Source organism: Geotrypetes seraphini, chromosome 7, assembly GCF_902459505.1.
Source record: "Geotrypetes seraphini chromosome 7, aGeoSer1.1, whole genome shotgun sequence".
NCBI lineage: Eukaryota > Metazoa > Chordata > Amphibia > Gymnophiona > Dermophiidae > Geotrypetes > Geotrypetes seraphini.
The window spans coordinates 196,802,952-196,826,703 of NC_047090.1; the positions used below are offsets into that span (position 1 = coordinate 196,802,952).

Here is a 23,752-nt window from a genome sequence, read left to right on the forward strand (position 1 = left end):
CCAGTCTGTTTTCAAATGATTGTGAATGTCTACTTATAACCCGTTCTGAGCTTCTGGGAGAATGGGATAGAAATCGAAAAAAATAAATACTACCGACCCCTAGGGCAGTCCGAAGAAACAGATGGAGAAATGACGGATGAGATTAAACGCAACTGCAAGGGAGGCAACACAGTTATAAGAACATAAGCAGTGCCTCTGCTGGGTCAGACCAGAGGTCCATCATGCCCAGAAGTCCACTCACGCGGCGGCCCATCAGGTCCAGGACCTGTATATTAATCCTCTATCTATACCCTTCTATCCCCTTTTCCTTTAGGAAATTATCCAATCCCTTCTTGAACCCCAATACCGTACTCTGTCCTATCACACCCTCTGGAAGTGCATTCCAGGTGTCCACCACCCTCTGGGTGAAGAAGAACTTCCTAGCATTGGTTCTGAATCTGTCCCCCTCTTAATTTTTCCGAATGCCCTCTTGTTCTTGTAGTTTTTGAAAGTTTGAAGAATCTGTCCTTCTCCACTTTCTCTATGCCCTTCATGATCTTGTAAGTCTCTATCATGTCCCCTCTAAGTCTCCGCTTTTCCAGGGAAAGAGGCCCAGTTTCTGTAATCTGTTAGCATATGAAAGGTTTTCCATACCTTTTATCAATCGCGTCGCTCTTTTCTGAACCTTCTCGAGTATCGCCATATCCTTCTTAAGGTACGACGACCAATACTGGACGCAGTACTCTAGATGTGGGCCATCATCACCCGATACAGCGGCAGGATAACTTCTTTTGTTCTGGTTGTAATACCTTTCTTGATTATACCTAGCATTCTGTTCGCCTTCTTAGAAGCCGCTGCGCCCTGTGCCGACAGCTTCATTGTCTTGTCCACTATTACCCCAGGTCCTTTTCTAGGGCACTTTCACCCATTACCAGCCCTCCCATCGTATAGCTGTACTTCAGGTTTCTGTTTCCCACATGCAAGACTTTACATTTCTCTACATTAAACTTCATCTGCCATCTTGTCGCCCACTCCCCTAGTTTGTTCAGGTCCCTTTGTAACTCTTCACAGTCCTCTTTAGTCCTAACTCCACTAAATAGTTTGGTGTCGTCTGCGAATTTTATTACTTTGCACTTTGTCCCTGTTTCTAGATCATTTATAAATACATTGAACAGCAGCGGTCCGAGTACCGACCCCTGGGGAACACCACTCATGACCCTCCTCCAGTCTGAGTAGTGGCCCTTCACTGCTACCCTTTGCTTTCTACCCGCCAACCAATTTTTGATCCATCTGTGTACGTCTTCTTCCACCCCATGGTTCTTCAGTTTCCGAAGTAAGCGTTCATGGAGTACCTTGTCAAAGGCTTTTTGGAAATCTAAGTATACGATGTCTATGGGGTCCCCTTTGTCCATCCATTTGTTTATTCCTTCGAAGAAGTACAATAAGTTCGTTAGGCACGATCTTCCCTTGAAGAAGCCACGTTGGCTTGTTTTCATCAGTTTATTCCTTTCTAGATGCTCATCAATGCTGTCTTTTATCAGCGCTTCCATCATCTTCCCCGGAACCGAAGTCAAACTTACCGGTCTGTAGTTCTCTGGGTCATCTCTCGATCCTTTTTTAAAGATGGGCGTAACATTAGCTATCTTCCGATCCTCCGGGATCACACCTGTTTTCAAGGATAGAATACAAACCTGCTGTAGTAGTTTCGCTATATCTTCCTTTAGTTCTTTCAATACCCTAGGGTGGATTCCGTCCGGGCCCGGAGATTTGTCAGTTTTTAATCTATTTGCTTGTGTCTTCAAGACTTACCTTCATGGATGTTAATTTTTCTGCTTGATCTCCTTTGAAGATTTTTTCAGGTTCTGGCACGTTGGATGTGTCGTCCTTTGTAAATACTGACGAAAAGAACATATTTCATCTATCCGCCACTTCTTTTTCCTCCTTCACCACTCCTTTCCTATCTCTGTCATCCAGCGGTCCCATCTCCTCCCTTGCCGGCTGCTTCCCTTTAACATATCTGAAGAACGGTTTGAAATTTCGTGCTTCCCTGGCTAGCCTCTCTTCATATTCTCTTTTTGCTCTTCTAACCATGAGGTGACATTCTTTTTGATGCTTCCTGTGCTCTTTCCAGTTCTCCCCAGTTTTGTCCTTTTTCCATTTCCGGAATGAATTTTTCTTATCGCCTATCGCTTTCTTCACTTCTTTAGTTATCCACACCAGGTCTTTTGTTCAGATCTTTTTGCATCCTTTTCTAAATCTGGGGATATACAGATTTTAGGCCTCGCTCACCGTGTCCTTGAATAAGGGCCAGGCTTGCTCTACAGTTTGCAATTTCTTTGAACTGTTCCTAAGTTTCTTCCATACCATTACTCTCATCGCTTCATAGTTTCCTTTCTTGAAGTTAAAAGTTGTCGCTGTGGTTCTCTTTCCCTTCGTTATTCCTACTTCAGCTTTGAACTTGATCATATTGTGATCGCTGTTTCCCAACGGTCCCACTACTTCCACTTCCTTTGCAGATCCTCTTAGCCCATTAAGGATTAGATCCAGAGTGACATTCCCTCTCATTGGTTCTCTGATAAGCTACTCCATAAAGCAGTCTTGTATAGCTTCCAGGAATCCGGTCTCCCTAGCGCATTGTGAGATTCCAAGACTCCTGTCTATCCCAGGATAGTTGAAGTCTCCCATAACAATCGTGTTACCGCTTTTGCATTCTCGCTTCATCTCGGCTTTCATTTCTTCATCGGTTACTTCAGTTTGTCCAGGGGGACAATAGTACAGGCCCGTCTTTATCTCGGGCCCTTTCCTTCCCGGTATTTTAACCCATAGTGATTCCAATTTATTGTTCGTCGCCTTTGTGGCCAGTCTGGTCGAGTGTATGTTTTCTTTTATGAATAGGGCTATTCCTCCTCCTTTCTGACCTGACCTGTCTTCGCAATAGAGTTTGTACCCCGGCAGTGCTATGTCCCATTTGTTTTCTTCATTCCACCATGTTTCAGAGGCCCCAATGATGTCTAGGTTGTATTTTTTGGCCATGACTTCTAATTCTCCCATTTTATTTCTTAGGCTCCTTGAATTAGTATACATGCAATTTAAGTCCTGGTATTTTTTTGTCTGCATATTCTTTTCCTGTGCTACAATCTTATTTTTCTTTTCCTAAACTAAACTAAACTAAACCTTAAGTTTATATACCGCATCATCTCCACGGAAGTAGAGCTCGGCACAGTTTACAAGAACTTAAAAATGAGAAAGGGTAGGAAAAGGTTTACATAAGTTTATATGTTGAGTGGAATGGAAAAGTAAGGGAAAAAAGAAATTACATGTTAGAGAAGAGCCAGGTTTTTAGTTGCTTGCGGAATAAATGGAGGAGCTCAGGTTCCGCAGCAGGATGGTAAGGTCATTCCAGAGACCTATGATTTTGAATAGAAGTGATTTTCCCAGTTTACCTGTATGGAGAATACCATGTAGGGAGGGGAAGGATAGTTTTAATTTATGGGCGGTCCTGGTGGAGTCAGGGCACGAGGAGTTGAAGGAAAGTGGGATTAGGGAAGGAAGGATGCCGTGAATAATCTTAAAAGCCAGGCAAGAGCATTTGAATTGGATTCTGGAAATCACTGGGAGCCAGTGAAGATTGGCCAGAAGTGGGAAGACGTGGTCAGATTTACGTTTTGCAAAGATCAGCTTGGCTGCTGTATTCTGAATAAGCTAGAGTCTTTGGAGGCTTTTTTTTGTTAAGCATAGGTAAATGGCATTACAGTAGTCAAGTTTGGAGAGGATGATGGATTGGATAAGGATAGCAAAATGTTTTTGGCGGAAGCAGGGTCTTGCTTTCCTTAGCATGTGGAGGCTGAAAAAGCATGATTTTGTCAAGGAGTTGAGGTGGTCGTTGAGGGAGAGAGAGGAATCAATAATGACGCCAAGGACCTTGCTTGAGAATTCAAGGTGTAAGGCAGCGCCTGAGGGTAGTGCGAAGAGGGAGGGCAGGTGTTCTAACTTTGGGCCGAGCCAGAGTAATTTTGTTTTTGATTCATTTAGTTTCATCTGTACCGAGAGGGACCAGGAGTGGAGCCTCAATTATGCAGGATGTTATGTTATCGTGGAGGTTGGTGAGGTTCTGGCCTGTTTCAAGAAGAACAAGGATATCATCGGCGTATGTGTAGATTGTTTCAAGGGGGGAAAGCTGGAAGAGCTTCAGTGAGGACATATAGATATTAAAAAGGATAGGGGATAGGGGTGATCCCTGAGGGACACCGCAAGAAGCAGACCAAGGAGCGGACATGGTGCCATTAGAGTTGACAGTGTAGGAGCGAGAGCGAAGGATATTTGAGAACCAATTAAGAACGGTGGAATCAATTCCTGTCTCGGAAAGTTGATAAAGTAGTATGTCGTGGTGAACGACATCGAAAGCAGCAGAGAGGTCGAATTGTAACAGAACAGCAAATTTGTTTCGAGAATGTAGTTGTTGCACCTTTGCTATTAGGGAGACAAGGAGGGACTCGGTGCTGAAGCTGGGTCTAAAGCCATGTTGATAGGGGGGAGAATGGAGAATCTCTCTAGGTAAGAAGATAGCTGGGTAGCGACTATGGACTCAAGCAGTTTGGTTAGGAGGGGGATATTTGCTATGGGGCGGTAGTTCGATGATGAGGAAGGGTCGAGATCAGCTTTTTTCAGAAGAGGGGATAAGGCAATGTGTCCCATTTCTGTGGAGAACAGGCCAGATAGTAGGGCAATGTTTACAAGATTGGTAAGGGAGGAGATGGCCTGCGCAGGAATGTTATCATAAAGGTAGGATGTGCTACATGGGCGACTTCAATTATCTGGAGATAGACTGGAACCTAGGCACCTCCGGCTGTGGTAGGGAAACCAAGTTTCTGGATGCTGTAGGCGATTGCTTCTTGGAATAACTTGTCAAGGAAAATACGAGAAGAAATGCAATTCTGGACTTAATTCTAAAAGGACTACGAGGACTGGCACAAGGTGTAGAAGCAGAAGGGACGCTGGGAAGCAGTGATCACAATATGATCCACTTCAACCTGGACACTGGGGCAAAACATCGATCCAGAATGATGGCCACGGCACTGAACTTCCGAAAAGGGAATTACGAAGGGAAGAGACTCATGGTAAGGAAGAAGATTAAGAAGAGGATAAGCAATGTAAAAACTGTAGAGCAAGCATGGTCCCTTTTTAAGGACACAGTCACCGAGGCGCAAAATCTATATACTGCATACCGCGTATCAACAAGGGATCTAAGAGGAAAAAGAACAAGGAGCCTGCATGGCTCACTATAGCAGTGAAAGAAGAAATCAGAGACAAGAAGATTAAGTTTAAGGAATGGAAAAAGTAAAAAACGGATGAAAACTGGAAAAAGCACAAACAACATTAAAGCAGGTGCCATAAGGCGGTAAGAAGGGCCAAAAGAGACTACGAGGAAAAAATAGCCAAGGAGGCAAAAACTTCAAGCCATTCTTTCGCTATAATAAGGTGAAATGACCCGCAAAGGAAGCGGTGGGGCCATTGGATAACCACGGAATAAAGGGAGTGCTAAAGAGGACAAAGCTATCACCGACAAACTAAACACATTTTTTGCGTCTGTATTTACCGGAAGCTATACACAGGAAACGAAGATTGAAAACTGACTGGGTTAACGGTCTGTCTAGAAGAGGCATGCAGGCAGATTCATAGGCTTAAAAGCAATAAATCCCCTGGACTGGATGGCATTCATCCGAGGGTAATCAAGGAACTGAAAGGGGTTATAGCTGAACTGCTTCAACTAATAACCAATCTGTCGATCAAATTAGGAAGGATTCCGGAAACTAAACTAAACTAAACTAAACCTTAAGTTTGACTGGAAAGTGGCGAATGTTATGCCGATCTTCAGTAAAGGCTCGAGGGGAAATCCAGGAAACTACATATCATTGAGGCTAATCTCGGTACCGGGAAAGATGGTAGAGACGCTGATATAGGACCGCATCATTGACCACCTTGACGGACACAATCTGATGAGGACCAGCCAGCACGGCTTCAGCAAAGGAAGATCTTGCTTCACGAACTTGCTGCACTTCTTCGAGGAAGTTAGCATGCAGATAGACAAGGGTGACCTGGTCAACATTGTATATCTGGATTTTCAGAAGGTGTTCAACAAGGTCCCACATAAACGACTACTTCAAAGGAATCGAGGGTGAAATACTCACTTGGATTAAAAACTGGTTGGCGTAAGGAAACAGAGTGGGGGGTAAATGGACAATACTCAGACTGGAAAAGTGTCACGAGTGCAGTGCCGCAGGGTTCGGTGCTTGGACCCGTGCTCGTCAACATATTTTTAAACGACCTAGAAATTGGTACAACAAGCGTGGTGATTAAATTTGCAGATGATACAAAGTTATTCATAGTAGTGAAGACATAGAAGGATTTCGAAGACCTGCAACGTGCTCAGGGAGTTCAGGGTGCTCAGGGAGTTGTGTGATGTCTTGGCGGAACCGCTATCCGTGCTCTTCAATCTCTCCCTTAGTACAGGTAATGTCCCGTTGGACTGGAAGACGGCTAACGTCATTCCACTCCACAAGAAAGACTCCAAGACGGAGACAGCAAACTACAGACCAGTGAGTCTCACATCAATAGTGAGCAAACTAATGGAAACTCTAATCAAACGCCAATTGGATTCGATCATGAACAAGGAGAATCTACGGGATCCCTGTCAACATGGATTTACTAAGGGGAGATCCTGCCAATCCAACCTGATCAGTTTCTTTGACTGGGTGACGAGGATATTGGATGTTGGGGAGTCCCTGGACATCATTTACTTGGACTTCAGCAAAGCATTTGATAGCGTACCACACCGCAGGTTGCTGAGCAAGATGAGTTCTATAGGATTGGGCGACACATTGACAAAATGAATTGGGTACTGGCTTGGAAGTAGGCTTCAGAGAGTGGTGGAGAACGGCACCCCCTCCGAAATGACGGAGGTGATCAGTGGAGTGCCGCAGGGCTCCGTCCTGAGCCCGATCCTGTTCAACATCTATATAAGAGACTTGGCAGAAGGGCTCTGAGGTAAAATAACATTATTCGCCGATGACGCCAAAATAAGCAATGTTGTGGGCAAAAGCACAACAGACGAAAATTCGATGCCCGACAACATGATGCATTACCTACTTCTACTTGAGCGCTGGTCTAGGTCCTGGCAACTCAGCTTCAATGCCAAAAAATGCAAAGTCATGCACCTGGGCAGCCAAAATCCATGCAAGACTTACACCCTTAATGGCGAGATCCTAGCAAGAACTGTAGCAGAACGAGACTTGGGGGTGATCGTCAGTGAGGACATGAAGCTTGCCAATCAAGTGGAGCAAGCTTCCTCCAAAGCAAGGCAGATCATAGGTTGCATACGCAGACGTTTCGTCAGCCATAAACCTGAAGTCATTATGCCATTGTATAGATCCATGGTGAGACCACACCTGGAGTACTGTGTGCAATTCTGGAGGCCGCATTACCGTAAGGATATGCTGAGATTAGAGTTGGTCCAGAGAATGGCCACCCGGATGGTCTCGGGACTCAAGGATCTCCCGTATGAGGAGCGGCTGGAGAAGTTGCAGCTCTACTCACTTGAGGAACGCAGAGAGAGGGGAGACATGATCGAGACGTTCAAGTATCTCACGGGCCGCATCGAGGTGTAAGAGGATATCTTCTTTTTCAAGGGTCCCACGGCAACAAGGGGGCATCTGTAGAAAATCAGGGGCGGGAAACTGCACGGTGACACCAGGAAATTCTTTTTCACTGAAAGGGTGGTTGATCGCTGGAATAGTCTTCCACTTCAGGTTATTGAGGCCAGCAGTGTGCCTGATTTTAAGGCCAAATAGGATAGACATGTGGGATCTATTCACAGAGATAGGTAGGGGAGGGTCATTGGGGTGGGCAGACCAGATGGGCTGTGGCCCTTATCTGCCGTCTATTTCTATGTTCTATGTTTCTAAACACTCTGAAGAAATGGGCCGCGACATGGCAAATGAGGTTTAATGTGGATAAGTGTAAGGTGATGCATGTCGGTAACAATAACCTTATACACGAATGCAGGATGTCCGGTGCAGTACTCGGAGAGACCCCCCAGGAAAGAGACTTGGGAGTACTGATCAACAAGTCGATGAAGCCGTCTGCGCAATGTGCGGCGGCAGTGAAAAGGGCAAACAGAATGCTAGGAATGATTAAGAATTGAATCACAAACAGATTGGAGAAGGTTATCATGCCGCTGTACCGGGTCATGGTATGGCCCCACCTGGAATACTGCGTCCAGCACTGTTCGCTATACTTGAAGAAGGACATGGTACTACTCGAAAGGGTCCAGAGAAGAGCGACTAAAATGGTTAAGGGGCTGGAGGAGTTGTTGTACAGTGAAAGATTAGAGAAACTGGGCCTCTTCTCCCTTGAAAAGAGGAGACTGAGAAGGGACATGATCAAAATGTTCAATATAATGAAGGGAATAGACTTGGTAGATAAAGACAGGTTGTTCACCCTCTGCAAGGTAGGGAGAACAAAAGGGCACTCTCTAAAGTTAAAAGGGGATAGGTTCCGTACAAATGTAAGGAAGTTCTTCTTCACCCTGAGAGTGGTGGAAAACTGGAACGCTCTTCCGGAGGCTGTTATAGGGGAAAACACCCTCCAGGGATTCAAGACAAAGTTAGACAAGTTCCTGCTAAACCAGAACGTACGCAGATAAGGCTAGACTCAATTAGGGCACTGGTCTTTGACCTAAGGGCCACCGCGGGAGCAGACTGCTGGGCACGATGGACCCCTGGTCTGGCCCAGCAGCAGCAATTCTTATGTTCTTAATTCTTATGAAATTCCAAGATGCTGACAGAAAGGGAAATGGTTTTTCCTCACTAGACCAAAAGTTTAAAAATGGTGAAACAGGCATAGGCCTACAGGAACAGATGAAAGATAAAAAGGCAACAAGAGGCTGAGAAATGAGTGAGAAGGAAAATGCGAGAGAAGGAGATAGAAAGTTGAGAAGTAGATGAAAAATAAAAAAGAGTAGAGAAAGAGGGTGGAATTTGAGTAGACAGAGGCAGAAAAGAAAACAACCCAAAGGAGAGAGCTTTAAAAGAAAGATCAATGTCAGAAACAGGTGTAGTGAAGGAATGGAATAAGACAGGAGAAGAAATAAATGGATAGTGGTCACTGGAAACAGAATTAGCAGAAGAGAGGAAACCAGAAAAGAGAAACAGATCAATGTGGTGGAAAAATAAAATGCCCAGAAACACACAGGTAGAAAAAATTGTTTTATTTTTTGTTTATTAACTGGAATATGCTTTGGGAAATGCGCATTGCAGTTCAAAAAGGAAATCCATTTGTATTGTTTCTCCAGTGTTGCAGTATATGTTGAGTTTAACTTTTGGGGATTTCTATCCCTAAAAACTGGAGAGATTCCGGAAGACTGGAAAATAGCAAATGTCACACCCATCTTCAAGAAAGGCTCAAGGGGAGACCCAGGAAACTACAGGCCGGTGAGCTTGACCTCGTTCCCGGGAAAGATGATGGAAGCACTGATTAAAGACAGCATCTGGGAACACATCGACAACTATGGGCAGCTAAAGTCGAGCCAGCATGGCTTCTGCAAGGGCAGATCATGCCTCACAAACTTATTATACTTTTTTGAGGGGGTAACCAGCCAGGTGGATAAAGGGGAATCCATAGATATCATTTACCTTGACTTCCAAAAAGCCTTTGACAAGGTGCCACACAAAAGACTACTAAGGAAGCTATGGAACCATGGGGTGCAAGGGGAGGTCCACCGATGGATCAAAAACTGGCTGGCGGACAGGAAACAGAGGGTTGGAGTAAAGGGACATTACTCAGACTGGCAATGGGTCACGAGCGGAGTTCCACAGGGGTCGGTACTGGGACCGCTCCTGTTCAATATATTTATCAACGACCTGGAGGCAGGAACGAAGTGTGAGGTTATTAAATTTGCAGACGACACCAAGCTATATAGCAAGGTAAATAACGTGGAGGACTGCGAAGATCTCCAAAAGGATCTGACAACACTGGAAAAATGGGCCAAAAAATGGCAAATGAGCTTCAACATAGGGAAATGCAAGGTCATGCATATAGGGAAAAAGAACCCGATGTTCACTTACAAAATGGGAGGTTCACCGCTAGGGGTGAGCAACCTTGAAAGAGACCTGGGAATGATGATAGACACAACATTGAAGGCGTCGGCGCAGTGTGCCACAGCCTCAAGGAAAGCAAACAGAATGTTGGGTATCATTAAGAAGGGTATCACGACCAGGACAAAGGAAGTCATCCTGCCACTGTATCGTGCTATGGTGCGCCCGCACCTGGAGTACTGTGTTCAGTTCTGGTCGCCGTACCTCAAGAAGGACATAGAGGTACTTGAGAGGGTCCAGAGAAGAGCAACTAAGCTAATAAAGGGCATGGAGGACCTCTCATATACTGACAGACTGAAAAAGCTAGGGCTTTTCTCCCTGGAAAAGTGGAGACTTAGAGGAGACATGATAGAAACCTTCAAGATCATGAAGGGCATAGAAAAAATAGACAGGGACAGATTTTTCAAATTAAGAGGATCAATAAGTACAAGGGGGCACTCAGAGAAATTGAAAGGGGAGAGGTTTAGAACAAATGCCAGGAAGTTATTTTTCACACAGAGGGTGGTGGATACATAGAACGCGCTACCGGAGGATGTGATAAACAGGAGCACGCTACAGGGGTTCAAAGAAGCTTTGGATAGGTACTTGGAAGACAAAGGGATTGAGGGGTACAGATAAGAGTTAAGGTAGATTATAGGGATGGGATTAGAGGTAAGTTACAAAATTAATCAGGGACCACTGTTCAGGCTCTAGGCCTGATGGGCCGCCGCGGGAGCGGACCGCTGAGCAAGATGGACCTCTGGTCTGACTCAGCGGGAGCAACTTCTTATGTTCTTATGTTTTTATCTCTAGTTTGGGATCCTTTGAATGTAGTGTGCAATTCTGGTTATCTCAAAAAAGATAAAGTGGAATTAGTATCTTGAGGGCTAGATGGATTTGCCTTAGTTTATTTTAAACTGCATTTTCTTTTTTGTTATGTATTTTTGCCTAATTGTTCCATATCCTTACTATGTGCTGTAACATAGTAAAAAGTATTTCAATAATAAAAAAAAAAGATATAGTGGAATTAGAAAAGGTACAGACAAGGGCGACAAAAATGATAAAAGGGATGGGATGACTTCCCTATGTGGAAAGGCTAAAGCGGCTAGGACTCTTCAGCTTGGAGAAGAGACGGCTCAGGGGTGATATAATAGTGGTCTATAAATTACTGAGTGGAGTGGAAAGGGTAGATGTGAATCGCTTGTTTAATTTTTACAAAAATACTAGAGTTAGGGGGCATGCGATGAAGCTACTAAGTAGCAAATTTAAAACAAACCAGAGAAAATATTTCTTCACACAACGTGCAGTTAAACTCTGGAATTCATTGCTGGAGAATGTGGTAAAATCAGTTAGCTTAACAGGGTTTTAAAAAGACTTGGATAATTTCCTAAAAGAGAAGTCAAGTCCATAGACCATTATTGAGATGGCTTAGGGAAATCCACTGCTTATTCCTAGGATAAGCAGCATAAAATCTGATTTACTACTTGAGATCTAGCTAGGGACTTAGGATGGCTACTGTTGGAAAAAGGATATTGGGCTTGATGGACCTTTGGTTTGTCCCAATAGGGCAATTCTTTTGTTCTTATGACTGAATTCTATATACGGTACCTAAAATCAGCTCCAAACACCCCCGCTGAGTGCTTTCTATAAATGGCGCTTACAGTTTAGGTTAAAGAATGACACGGTGGCTGTTACCCGCGGCTAGCCGTGGGGAAAAAACTGTGTTCACCGTGGCTATGGGGACAAGGCCATTCACTGCCCCATGGAGCGGTGAATGGCCTTGTCCCCGCAGTTGTGGTCACCTATCGCGCTCCCTCCCTTCTTCCTGCCATCACTGAGTCTAAACATCTCCCTACTCCCTCCCTGCCCCTTATGAGGAAAGCAGAAACCAGACAACAAAGGTAGAAAAAAAATTCTATTTATTTATTTATTGCTTTAGAATAAAGTAGTATATTAGTTGTGTTGATAAAAATTTATAAACAAAGCCCTGCCAGCTGAACATCTCTTTCTCTAGTTCAGCAGCAGGAACTTGGATTTATAAGGAAGGAATAAGCTAAATATTGCAGTACTGAGGTTTGTATGGATGCTGCGGGGATGGGCGGTGAAGGGGACAGTGGTTCGGGGACGGGGCAGTGACGGGGACAGATTTTTTTTCCTGTGTCATTCTCTAGTTTAGGTGCAGTATATAGAATAGTGCTTATACTCAGGAATCAAGCCTATCTTTAGGCACCAACTAAAACCTGATGCAAAAGCTTAAACTAAAGTTAGACGCGGATCCCCTGTTTTCTAGCTTATGCATTTAACTTGCTGGAATGTGCCTAGTTTACCCATTTATTTCTCAGCTTCTATTTTTGATTTGCGCTTATAATTTAGCCATGGAACCCACTCCTATATTCACATGTGTATCTTTTAATTAAAACTAACTAGTGACAATAAATGCTCATTAAGATTCTAATTGTCTTACTCAGTTAAATTGCACACACCCAAACTTTTAGCACTTTTTATAGAATTTGGGGGATTATGAGAACAGAAAAGTGGGTGTTAAACACTGCTGCTTACTCTTTTATATTTCATTTAAATAGCTGATGCAACTACATATAAAAGTGAAGTGCTACTGCCAGAGCTTTCCTTTATCCACTGGCTTCTGAAAATCAGATTTTGACTAGACTGCAGTGGAGAAAGATGGTTGAGGGAACAGATGTCAGTAGCCTAAAAAGGAAAAAAGGTTTGGTAGTGTTATCAGTCCATATTGCAGAAGGGGCGAGGCTTCCCCTCCAAAGGTCCTTTAATCTGCTGAAAGCATCACAGTCCATTCCAGATTACTTATGAATAGCTTTTGGGTGGATGAGTGGTAAGCAGATGTGGATTGGGGGAAATGATTAGGAAAAGGGAAAGTCTAAAGTTGGGCTTATTAAACTTGAGTGATATGAAGAAATATTTTGCCTTTTGTATTCTAGGGAGCAGAAACAATTCGAGGGTTACTGGAAGTAGCCAAAAATGCTGTGCCTTCAAGTCACTGGAGAAAAACCCCAGTAGTATTAAAAGCGACAGCAGGACTACGACTACTACCAGAAAAGAAAGCCCTGGCTCTGCTGTCTGAGGTAATAGAAAGAAAATCAGTCCTGTGAGAGACATACTTCTGAATCCGTCTGTCACCTGAGAGAGGATTGTGTCTCTCCCTGGCTATGAGAGACTTTGAAACCGTAGGCAGCGGAACGTTTTTTTGTTTGGGGAGGCCCAAAAGCCCCACCCCAGACCTGCCCAAGCTCCAGCTCAGCCCCTGATCCCCCCCCCCCCATAATAATAGTACTAATTGTAAATGCCATTTCTTCCATTCATTTTTCATATACCGTCAATTCCGCTTAAGTGCAAGCCCTTCGGACTGATTCACCACATGTGCTTAAACAGAGTGTGCGTTTAATTGGAGTATCATGTGAAGAGAGTCGAGCACCATTATTTTTCTCATGAGATCAGCAGCTTGGGGACAGGATTCCATGCTTGCATCGATCACTGCCATCACATATCTTAGGACGAGTGACCTGTAATGATGTTTGAAGTTTGCAATTATCCCTTGGTTTTTGTTGCTTTCATTATCCAGGACAAGCAGGCAGCATATTCTTAACTGATGGGTGACGGCACCGACGGAGCCCCTGTACGGACAATTTTAGAGTGATTGCACTCTAAGAACTTAGAAAGTTCTAGCTAGGCCGCACCGCGCATGCGCAAATGCCTTCCCGCCCGACGGAGGCGCGCGGTCCCCAGTTTCTTAGTTTCTTAGTTTCCGCAGAGCTAAGAAGACGCGTTTTTTTCAACGGCCGTTGAAAACTTTTTTCTTGCCTTCCCGCTCGCGTATTTTTTGCTTGTTGGAAGCTTATCTTCCTTCTTTTTCTTTGTTTCTAAAAAAAAACAAAAACTTTTCTATTTTACTTAATTTCTTTATTTTTTCGGGTTCGCCCCGGCAGGGCCTGTTGCCACCATCGAAGCCTCCGCTTTCGATTTGGCAGAGGCAGTGTTTACCTTCATGCCCCCTCAGCCAGGATTCAAGAAGTGCCAATGGTGTGCGCGCTCCATCTCCTTGACCGCCCCGCACAATTGGTGTCTGCAGTGCTTGGGTCCGGATCAAAGGGCTTCCACCTGCACCCATTGTGCTACTCTTAAGAAGCGTACTTTAAAAAACAGGCATCTTCAACAGAAACTTTTGTTCGGTGCCGCGATGACTGATCTCTCGGCATTGACACCGACATCGGCGGCTTCTCAACCGGCAGCCACTTCATCGACGCCGCGCAATGCCGTTCCGGCGTCGCACCCCTCAGGTAAGCCGGCTAAGAAGCCTTCCTCCATGGAGCGTCCTCCGGTCGCTGTGGCAGAGAGTCCAGTCCTGCCGACCTCGAGGCGCCCCGTAAACGCTCCGCCCCTATTGAGGTGAGTGCATCCTCTTCGGCCTCCTCATCCTCTGGGTGTCGAGCGGCACCGCAGGTACTGCAGAAAAAGCAAGCGATACCGGTGCCTTCCTTGGATGACCGTATTGCGGCTGTCCTTCAAGTCCAACTGAAAGAGCAATTACAGCAGCTTCTTCCTGCTCTGTTGGCACCGAACCTTTCAGTTCCGGACCAGTCTGAGCCGCCGGTACCGGTAGTGGAGCAGCCACTATTGTCGGCTTCCACTCTGTCGGTACCGGTCCATTCTGCCTCCTCGGCTTCCATGCCAGTATTATCGGTGGAACCGAGAGGCCTCCATTGGGCTGTTCAAATGACCGAGCCTCCACTGCAGTCTGATCAATCCCGGCACCGGCAATCTCTAACTTCCCCGGGTACCACCTCTGTGCGATCCGGGAAGTCGGTACGCAAAACCCGGCAAGCTTAACCTTCGACACCGGATTCCCGGGGTCGAGCCTCTCAGGTACGGGACCCTGATCTGTGGGATGACTCTGAAGAGCCGGTGCTGTCTGAGGACGAGGTTTCTTCAGCTGAGGAAGACCCCTCTCTGCGGGAACCTTCTTCTAAACCGGAACATTCCTCCTTTACCTCATTTTTAAAGGAGATGTGTGAGTCTCTTTCAATTCCTTTGGAGGCTGAATCTAAAAAATCTAAAGCTTTCCTTGAAGCTTTGGACTTTGATCAGCCTCCAAAGGAATTTCTTAAATTGCCCCTCCATGACTTTTTGAGGGAGACCTTTTATAAGAATCTTGAGACACCTTTAACCATCCCTGGTGCTCCTCGTAAGTTAGACACTTTGTGCAAGGTTATTCCTATTCCAGACTTTGACAAACCCCAACTCCCACATGAATCTTTGTTGGTTTAGTCCACTCTCAAAAAGTCTGCGGGCACTAGTGTCTATGCTTCTGTCCCTCCTGGCAGAGAAGGGAAGTCCATGGATAAGTTTGGCAAGCGTTTGTATCAGAATGCTATGCTTACCAACCGATCCGGTAATTACACATTTCACTTCAACTTTAACCTAAAGCACCTCATTCAGCAACTGGCTTCATTTGAGAAGTACTTGCCTGAACGGAAGCTACCTTCTTTTCACCAATACACTTCTAGTCTGTTACAGCTCAGAAAATTCATGGTCCGTTCGATTTACGACACCTTCGAACTGACCTCGAGAGCTACTGCGATGGCTGTGGCTATGCGCTGTCTCGCTTGGCTTAGAGTTTCGGAGCTTGATGTCAACCACCAGGACCGCCTTGCCAATGCTCCTTGCCTCGGGGATGAATTGTTTGGTGACTCTCTCGATTCCACCACACAAAAATTATCTGCCCATGAGACTCGCTGGGACACTCTGCTGAAGAATAAAAAGAAACCACCACCTGCTCGGCCCTTTTGCCAACAATCCTCTTATCAGCGCCGCTACTCTGCTCGTCTCCTACCACCTGCTCCTCAGCAGCCTCGACGGCAGCATCAACAACAATGCCAACAGCCTCGTGCTCAACAGCAGCAACCGGTGAAACCTCCTGCCCAACCGAAGTCTACTCAACCCTTTTGACTTCATTCTCCAGGGCCTAGCCAGTCTTCCACCATCATCCCTTCTGCCTCAACCCATAGGAGGACGTCTTTCTACTTTCTTCAGCTATTGGGAGATCATCACTTCAGACCAGTGGGTTCTAAACATCATCCGCCACGGCTATTCTCTCAACTTTCAGACTCTTCCTACCCAAAGTCCTACATCTCAGTCCTCCCTCCTCCTTCAGGAGGTCCAATCCCTTCTTCTTCTGAACGCCATAGAGTAAGTTCCTCCAGATCAGAAGGGGCAGGGATTCTACTCCCGCTATTTTCTGGTTCCCAAAAAAACCGGGGACCTCAGACCCATTCTAGATCTCCGAGATCTCAACAAATGCTTAGTCAAGGAAAAGTTCAAAATGCTTTCTCTAGCCACACTTTATCCTCTTCTCACTCAGGGCGACTGGCTATGCTCCCTCGATCTCAAAGAGGCCTACACTCACATTCCGGTCAATCTGGCCTCCAGACAGTATCTCCGTTTCATGATCAGCCATTGTCATTACCAGTACAAAGTGTTACCCTTCGGTCTTGCCTCCTCTCCCAGGGTATTCACAAAGTGTCTCATTGTGGTGGCCGCTTTCCTACGCTCTCACCATCTACAAGTCTTCCCTTACCTGGACGACTGGTTAATCAAGGCTCCTTCATCTCAGGAAGTGCTTCAGGCCACCAACCAGACCATCCTATTTCTCCAACTTCTGGGTTTCGAGATCAACCTTCCCAAGTCGCATCTCATCCCCTCTCAGCGGCTTCAGTTCATCGGAGTGATCTTGGACACTGTTCTCATGAGGGCGTTTCTTCCATCCAATCGCCTTCAGACTCTTCTTCATCTCTGTCAGCAGGTACTCTCACAGCTGTCCATCTCTGCCAAACAAATGATGATACTCTTGGGTCACATGGCCTCGACAGTTCATGTCACCCCCTTCGCATGTCTTCACCTGCGCACTCCTCAATGGACCCTAGCTACCCAGTGGTCCCAGGCGACGGATCCTTGTTCGCGACACATATCTGTGACATCGTCTCTTCGACAGTCTCTGCAATGGTGGTTGAAATCTTACAATCTCTCCAGAGGCCTTCTGTTTCATCTGCCTCCTCATCATCTCGTCATCACCACAGACGCATCCCCATATGCCTGGGGAGCTCACTTGAACGATTTCCAAACACAAGATCTTTGGACTGCCCAGGAAAAGAAACATCACATCAATTTCCTGGAACTCAGAGCGATGTTTTATGCCCTCAAGGCTTTTCAGCATCTACTTTTTCCTCAAGTTCTACTTCTTTGCACAGACAATCAAGTAGCAATGTACTACATCAACAAACAGGGTGGGACGGGCTCTCGCCTGTTGTGTCAGGAGGCCCAAAAGATTTGATCTTGGGCGACAGCCCGCCACTTATTCCTGAAAGCTGTCTACATCCAGGGCGAGAATTCCTTAGTAGACAATCTCAGCAGAATTCTCCAACCCCACGAATGGACTCTCGATCCCATAACTTTCCAGTCCATTTTCACGCAATGGGGCATTCCTCAGGTGGACCTTTTTGCAGCTCCTCACAATCATCAACTGCCCCAATTTTGCTCCAGACTCTACTCCCCTCACCGTCTGGCAGCAGATGCGTTTCTCCTGGATTGGACCAATCTATTCCTTTATACATTTCCTCCTCTGCCTCTCATGCTGCGGACCTTGTTCAAGCTCAAGAGGGAACAAGCCACCATGATTCTCATCGCTCCACGGTGGCCCAGACAACATTGGTTCTCCCTTCTGCTTCAACTCAGTTCCAGGGAGCCCATACTTCTTCCTCTGTTTCCTTCTCTGCTTACTCAGCATCAGCAGTCCCTCCTCCATCCCAACCTACAGTCTCTGCACCTGACAGCTTGGTATCTCTCGGGCTGACCTCGGCCCATTCTCTTCTTTCTCAGCCTGTCCGTTCTATTCTTGATGCTTCCAGGAAGCCAGCCACGCTTCAATGCTATTAACAGAAGTGGACCCGGTTTTCTTCCTGGTGCCTCCTGCATCATCATGATCCAACTTCGCTAGCAGTAGAACTAGTGTTGGATTATCTCCTTTCTTTGTCTAACTCTGGTCTCAAATTTACTTCTATCAAAGTCCACCTCAGTGCCATTACTGCTTTTCATGAGCCAGTTCAAGGAAAACCTCTTACTGCTCATCCTTTGGTTTCCAGATTCATGCGGGGACTTTTCAATGTGAAGCCACTCCTCAAGCCCCCTCCTGTGGTCTGGGATCTTAATGTGGTTCTTTCCGTCTTAATGAAACCTCCTTTTGAACCCTTGGCCACAGCTCATTTCAAATTTCTCACTTGGAAAGTGGTCTTCCTTATTGCTTTCACCTCTGCCAGGAGGGTCAGTGAGTTGCATGCACTAGTTGCCGATCCACCTTTCACTGTATTTCACCCTGACAGGGTGGTTCTGCGTACACATCCAAAGTTTCTCCCTAAGGTAGTATCTGACTTTCATCTTAATCAGTCCATTGTCCTGCCTGTATTCTTCCCGAAACCTCATTCTCATCCTGTAGAACAGGCTTTGCACACTTTGGACTGTAAGCGTGCTTTGGCTTACTATTTAGAGCGCACTAAGCCTCACAGATCGTCTCCCCAACTTTTTCTGTCCTTTGATCCAAATAAGTTGGGGCATCCGGTTTCTAAACGTACATTATCCAATTGGCTTGCTGCTTGCATCTCGTTCTGTTATGCTCAGACCGGACTGCCACTGGAAGGTTCTGTCACAGCCCATAAGGTTCGAGCTATGGCAGCGTCTGTAGCTTTCCTCAGATCAGCTCCTATTGAGGAAATCTGCAAGGCTGCTACTTGGTCCTCAGTTCATACTTTCACATCTCATTATTGTCTGGATGCATTCTCCAAACGGGATGGTCACTTCGGCCAATCTGTTTTACAAAATTTATTTTCCTAATGGCCAACCTTCCCTCCATCCCTCTTTTTGTTAGCTTGGAGGTCACCCATCAGTTAAGCATATGCTGCCTGCTTGTCCTGGGATAAAGCACAGTTACTTACCATAACAGGTGTTATCCAGGGACAGCAGGCAGATATTCTTACGTCCCACCCACCTCCTCGGGTTGGCTTCTTAGCTGGCTTATCCTAACTGGGGACCGCGCGCCTCCGTCGGGTGGGAAGGCACATGCGCGGTGCGGCCTAGCTAGAACTTTCTAAGTTCTTAGAGTACAATCACTCTAAAATTGTCCGTACCGGGGCTCCGTCGGTGCCGTCACCCATCAGTTAAGAATATCTGCCTGCTGTCCCTGGATAATACCTGTTACGGTAAGTAACTGTGCTTATTCAACAGGCAGGCACCTTGAAGCCAACAGCTTTGCTATGTTTGAAAGCGGTGTATAGGGAGACCATACTGTAGTTCATCTGTGTGAGCAACTGCATGAGGACCTGGAGTACACCACTCTCAGGGGACAGGCCCTTCCAATTTATGTACAAGTATACTGTAATAACAGCGCCTAAGCGGCATCTGAAATCAGCATGGTGGACACATTCAGCCAATGTGAGGCCACAGTGCAGTTCCAAAAGTTCGAACACATGGCCAGGCCTAGACTGCTGTTCCGAAACACATAGCTCATCTACGTGATTGCTTTTAACTGGAGTGAACATTACATGAAAGAATAGAGGTGGGACCTACGACATCAGTGCACATAAGTGTATTATGTGCGTATCAGAATTGCAAATATCCAGAGTTTACGTCCATTGACTTTAATGTAAAAAAAATGGGACCATGGTGGTCGGGTGTGGATAACTGAAGTGTGCGCTTAACTGACGTGCACTTAGGTGGAGTCGACGGTACACACAATATAATCTTATTAACAATACATAATGGAAACCACAAAATTAAACTACGCAAAGCACACTCTTTTTCCCCTCCCCACCCCTGCACAGTATTTCTTCCTCTCTCCTCCACCCCATGTGTAACGTCTCCCTCTCTCTCACTGTCCACCATCTCTTTCTCTCTCATTCCCTCCCTTACTGCAAAGGGAGTGGAGAAAGAGAGAGAGAGGGATCCAGGGTGCATCTCTCCTACTTCTTTGCCACATCCAACATTTCTCCCTCTCATATCCCCCAGACTATGTGCAGCATCTTTCGCCCCTGCCCACCAGCCCCATGCCCAACATTTCTCCTTCTGTCACCCCTCTCCAGCACCATGCCACATCTCTTCCTCCATTCCCTCCACCTCCATGTACAACATTCCTCCCTCTTGCATCTCTTTCCATCTGCCCCACTGTTCCCTCTCCACCACCACAGCCAACATTTCTCCCTCTCATCTCTCTCTACCACACTCCTCTCCCACCATCCCAACAATTCTCTTTTTTCTTCCTTTCCCCATGTACACCATCTCTTTCCCTCTCACTTATACCCATCTTCAACACTTCTCCCTTTCTATTCCCTCCCCACCTCCCCACCTCTTTCCCTCCCTCCTTCCATCCTATGTCCCAAGTTCACGGCCCTCCCCTCTGTGCCCCAATATACGCCCTGTCTCCCTTCTATGTCCCAAGTTCATGCACCCTCTCTTTTTTCCAGCCTTTGTCCCAAGTTTATGCCCCCTCCCAAAAGTGTGTACCTGTGTTCTGGACAGCTCTAAGACAGGCCTTCTCCTGCTCCTTCTTTACAGCAGCACTTCTTTCTTCACAAAGCCGCAGGCAGCAGTAGCAGAGTATGACTATAGGTCCTGGTGTGCTGGCTGTGCGGCTTGCTACCAAAAGGTGTATGGACACGCAGCTTAAAGGAAACATTGCTTTATTCCTTTTCACTTTTTATCTAATCAACTTTCTATCTCCTTCTCTCATCCCCTAGCTTTCACATTTCTCATCCTCTTATTCCCTTTTATCTGCTTCCCATTACCACATTTCTATCCTCGTATACTAATTATTCTGCTCGCTCATCTCCTTGACAACTCTCCTACATGGATTACCATTTCTAGCAGCTCCCCTCCTTATGACTTACTCCACCCTCATTTCCTTCCTCTTTCGTTCTCTCTCCCTCCCACATCTCCCCATCTCTGCTCCCTCTTTCCTTCCGCCCCCCAGTCCATATCCCCTCCGCCTTTTCCTGTCCCTCTATCTTCTCCATGAGTCGTCCATCTCTCCCTCCACCTTCTGCATCCTCCCCTGAATCATTTTCCCTTTCCCCATTTGGCCCTCTCCACCAAATCCATCTCTCCCTCTCCCCACTTTGTCCCTCCACATCCATCTTTCCCTTTCTCCCCTTCTTCCATCTGTCCCTCTCTCCCTTTCACCTCCTTCTACCATCTCTCCCTGACCCCCTCAGCCTTCCCCCATGTCATCTCCCCTTCTTGCTCCCCCTCTCCTCCAAATCCATCTCTCACTGTCCCTTTCTATTCCCCTCTGTCATACTCAAATCCATCTCTCCCTGTCTCTAACAAATCTGGCATCTTTCCCTCACTTCTTCCCATACCCCATTCCTGTGTCTCACATCTCTCTCTCCTTCCCTCATTTGAGTCTAACATCTCTCCCTTCTCCCTCTCCCTTCACCAAAACCTATATAGCTCCCTCTCTAACTTCTACCCTTCCCCCAAATCTGAAATGTTTGGGGAGGGGCCTTCTTTCTAGGCAGGACTCCAATGGAAGCAGTATCTTGCTGCTGGCCAGTGTACCTACTGGTCAGCTCTCTCTGTTGTGTCCCTTGCCTGACATCTCCTCCTCCCCCCCTAGCGCATCTACCCTGAATTTCTTGTAACATAGCATTCCTCTGCTGCCAGCTCCGGTGTCTTCTCTCCACTACAGCCCACCCCAGTGGAAACAGGAAGTTGTCAGAGAGGGCAGGATGCAGTAAAGAGAAGACACTGGAGCTGGTGGCAGAACGATGCTGTGAATCGGTTCCGCTGCCCGGCAAATGGTACAAGAAATTCAGAGTAGACGAGTGAGGGGTGGGAGGAAGAGTAGATGTCGGGAAAAGGACGCGCCAGAGAGAGCCGACCAGCAGGTACGCTGGCCACTCCCTTGAATGTCGATGCCACTCCCTTGAGAGTGCCTATGGCGCCCCCTCAGTTGGTGTTTCTCTGCCCGCAGTATCCCTGTCAGTCCTATTACTACTGGCAATTATGGGGGAGGCCATGGCCCTTATAGCTTCCCCCATTCTGACGCCTATATTTTAAACTATAGCCCTTTCTTTCAATGAGTTTGAAGTGGATTACAATTTAAAATATTAGGAATAGATATAGAGATAAAAAATAAAAGCATACATTAAAACCTAGAATTACAGTTAAATATATCAACATCTACCTAGCCATCAATTACTGACAGCCTAATCAACCATACCAAATACAGTTTCAGTCCTATTTCATCTGATCAATTACTTTGAGACCTGAGATGTTGTCACTGTCAGCATAGCTATTGCTACCATTCAGCATTTTCAATTGGCAGAACTAATGTCAGCAATGGCCTAAGGGAAATTATCTGACTCTGGAATGTTGATGCAGAATTCTGTGCTCCTGCACAGAATTCACATACATTAATCATTCAGCCAGACTGGATTGTTTATCAAGAAGATAGGCTGATTGAATGGGACAAAGAAGCCAGAGACTAATCCCATCTACCATGCCTGCAAGTATCACACCCTCCTTATCAATTAAATTAACCATTGTTTCATACAGTTTACAAATTCTAAACAGAAAGATACTGGGACATACAATAGTTTCTATACACAGAATAAGATTCCAAGCTATAAAAGCCTCCTTTCTGCAACACATCAGGAGCTCTCTCTTTCTCTGTCTATCCTTCTCTTTATCTATGGAACACGAAGCTTGGACCATCACCCCATCCCCCTTTTCTCTCTCTCTGCCTTTCCCTGGAACTTCAGGCTTCTATGTCTCTCTTTTCCTCTGAACTCTGTAAGGCAGGGAAACTGCGTTGCTCTCTCATTAATTATAATGCTTAATTGTAATGCTTATAAATATTGCTTTTCTGTAAGCCTATTTCTATAATATATTCTTTATGCAATCACCTCTGGCTGTGCCTTTTTGATTCTACTTCCTGGTGAATCTTCAGTGAGGGAACTGAACCTGGGACCTGGCGTTTGTAAGGGCGCCTCTCAAGTGACCCCACCAACCATATATTGTGGGGGGCCACTAACAATCCTTACAGTCACCACCCCTATCTGCCTATTTCAGTGAATTACCAGGTGTTTAGTGTCTTTCTGAATAATAGATCATTTCTCTCAGTTCTTAATTATGCTAATCTCTACTACACCAATAAGCTTAGTCCTCCCATTGTTTGAGCTTATGTTGCAGAATTTCCCCATAAATCTATGCTTTGTATGTGTGTCTGAATTTTTTCCGATTGTAATATTCAGATTCATCCATAGGATCAGGCAGAGCCTGATATAAAGAACAGCCTAATATATTATCATTTTATGTGCATGCCCATGTATGATTTTTTTATTTTTGTATACTGAAAGGAGTAACGCTAGATTATTTTTTCTTTCTAACCTTTCCATTTCTCCCCTTCTAAGTGAAACGTGCAAAAGAGGCAAAAACTCATAATGATTTTTTAAAGTACATCAGAAGCACAAAACCTGTGAGGGAATCCGTGGGACCGTTGGATGATCAGGGACCAAAAACGGTGTTCAGGGAGGATAAGGCCATAGTGGAGAGACTGAATGAAT

The 23,752-nt window shown here is 45.8% G+C and overlaps 1 protein-coding gene across 7 annotated transcripts in view; it reads left to right on the forward strand.

Annotated features, from left to right (window-relative positions):
- Nucleotides 1–23,752, forward strand: part of ENTPD5 (ectonucleoside triphosphate diphosphohydrolase 5 (inactive)) — a 368,562-nt gene that overhangs the window by 114,002 nt on the left and 230,808 nt on the right. For all 7 annotated transcript variants that reach the window (XM_033952533.1, XM_033952535.1, XM_033952532.1 and 4 more), the window contains exon 5: nt 13,067–13,210. In XM_033952533.1, coding sequence (XP_033808424.1) covers nt 13,067–13,210 — 144 coding nt within the window. The remainder of the gene's footprint in view (nt 1–13,066; nt 13,211–23,752) is intronic.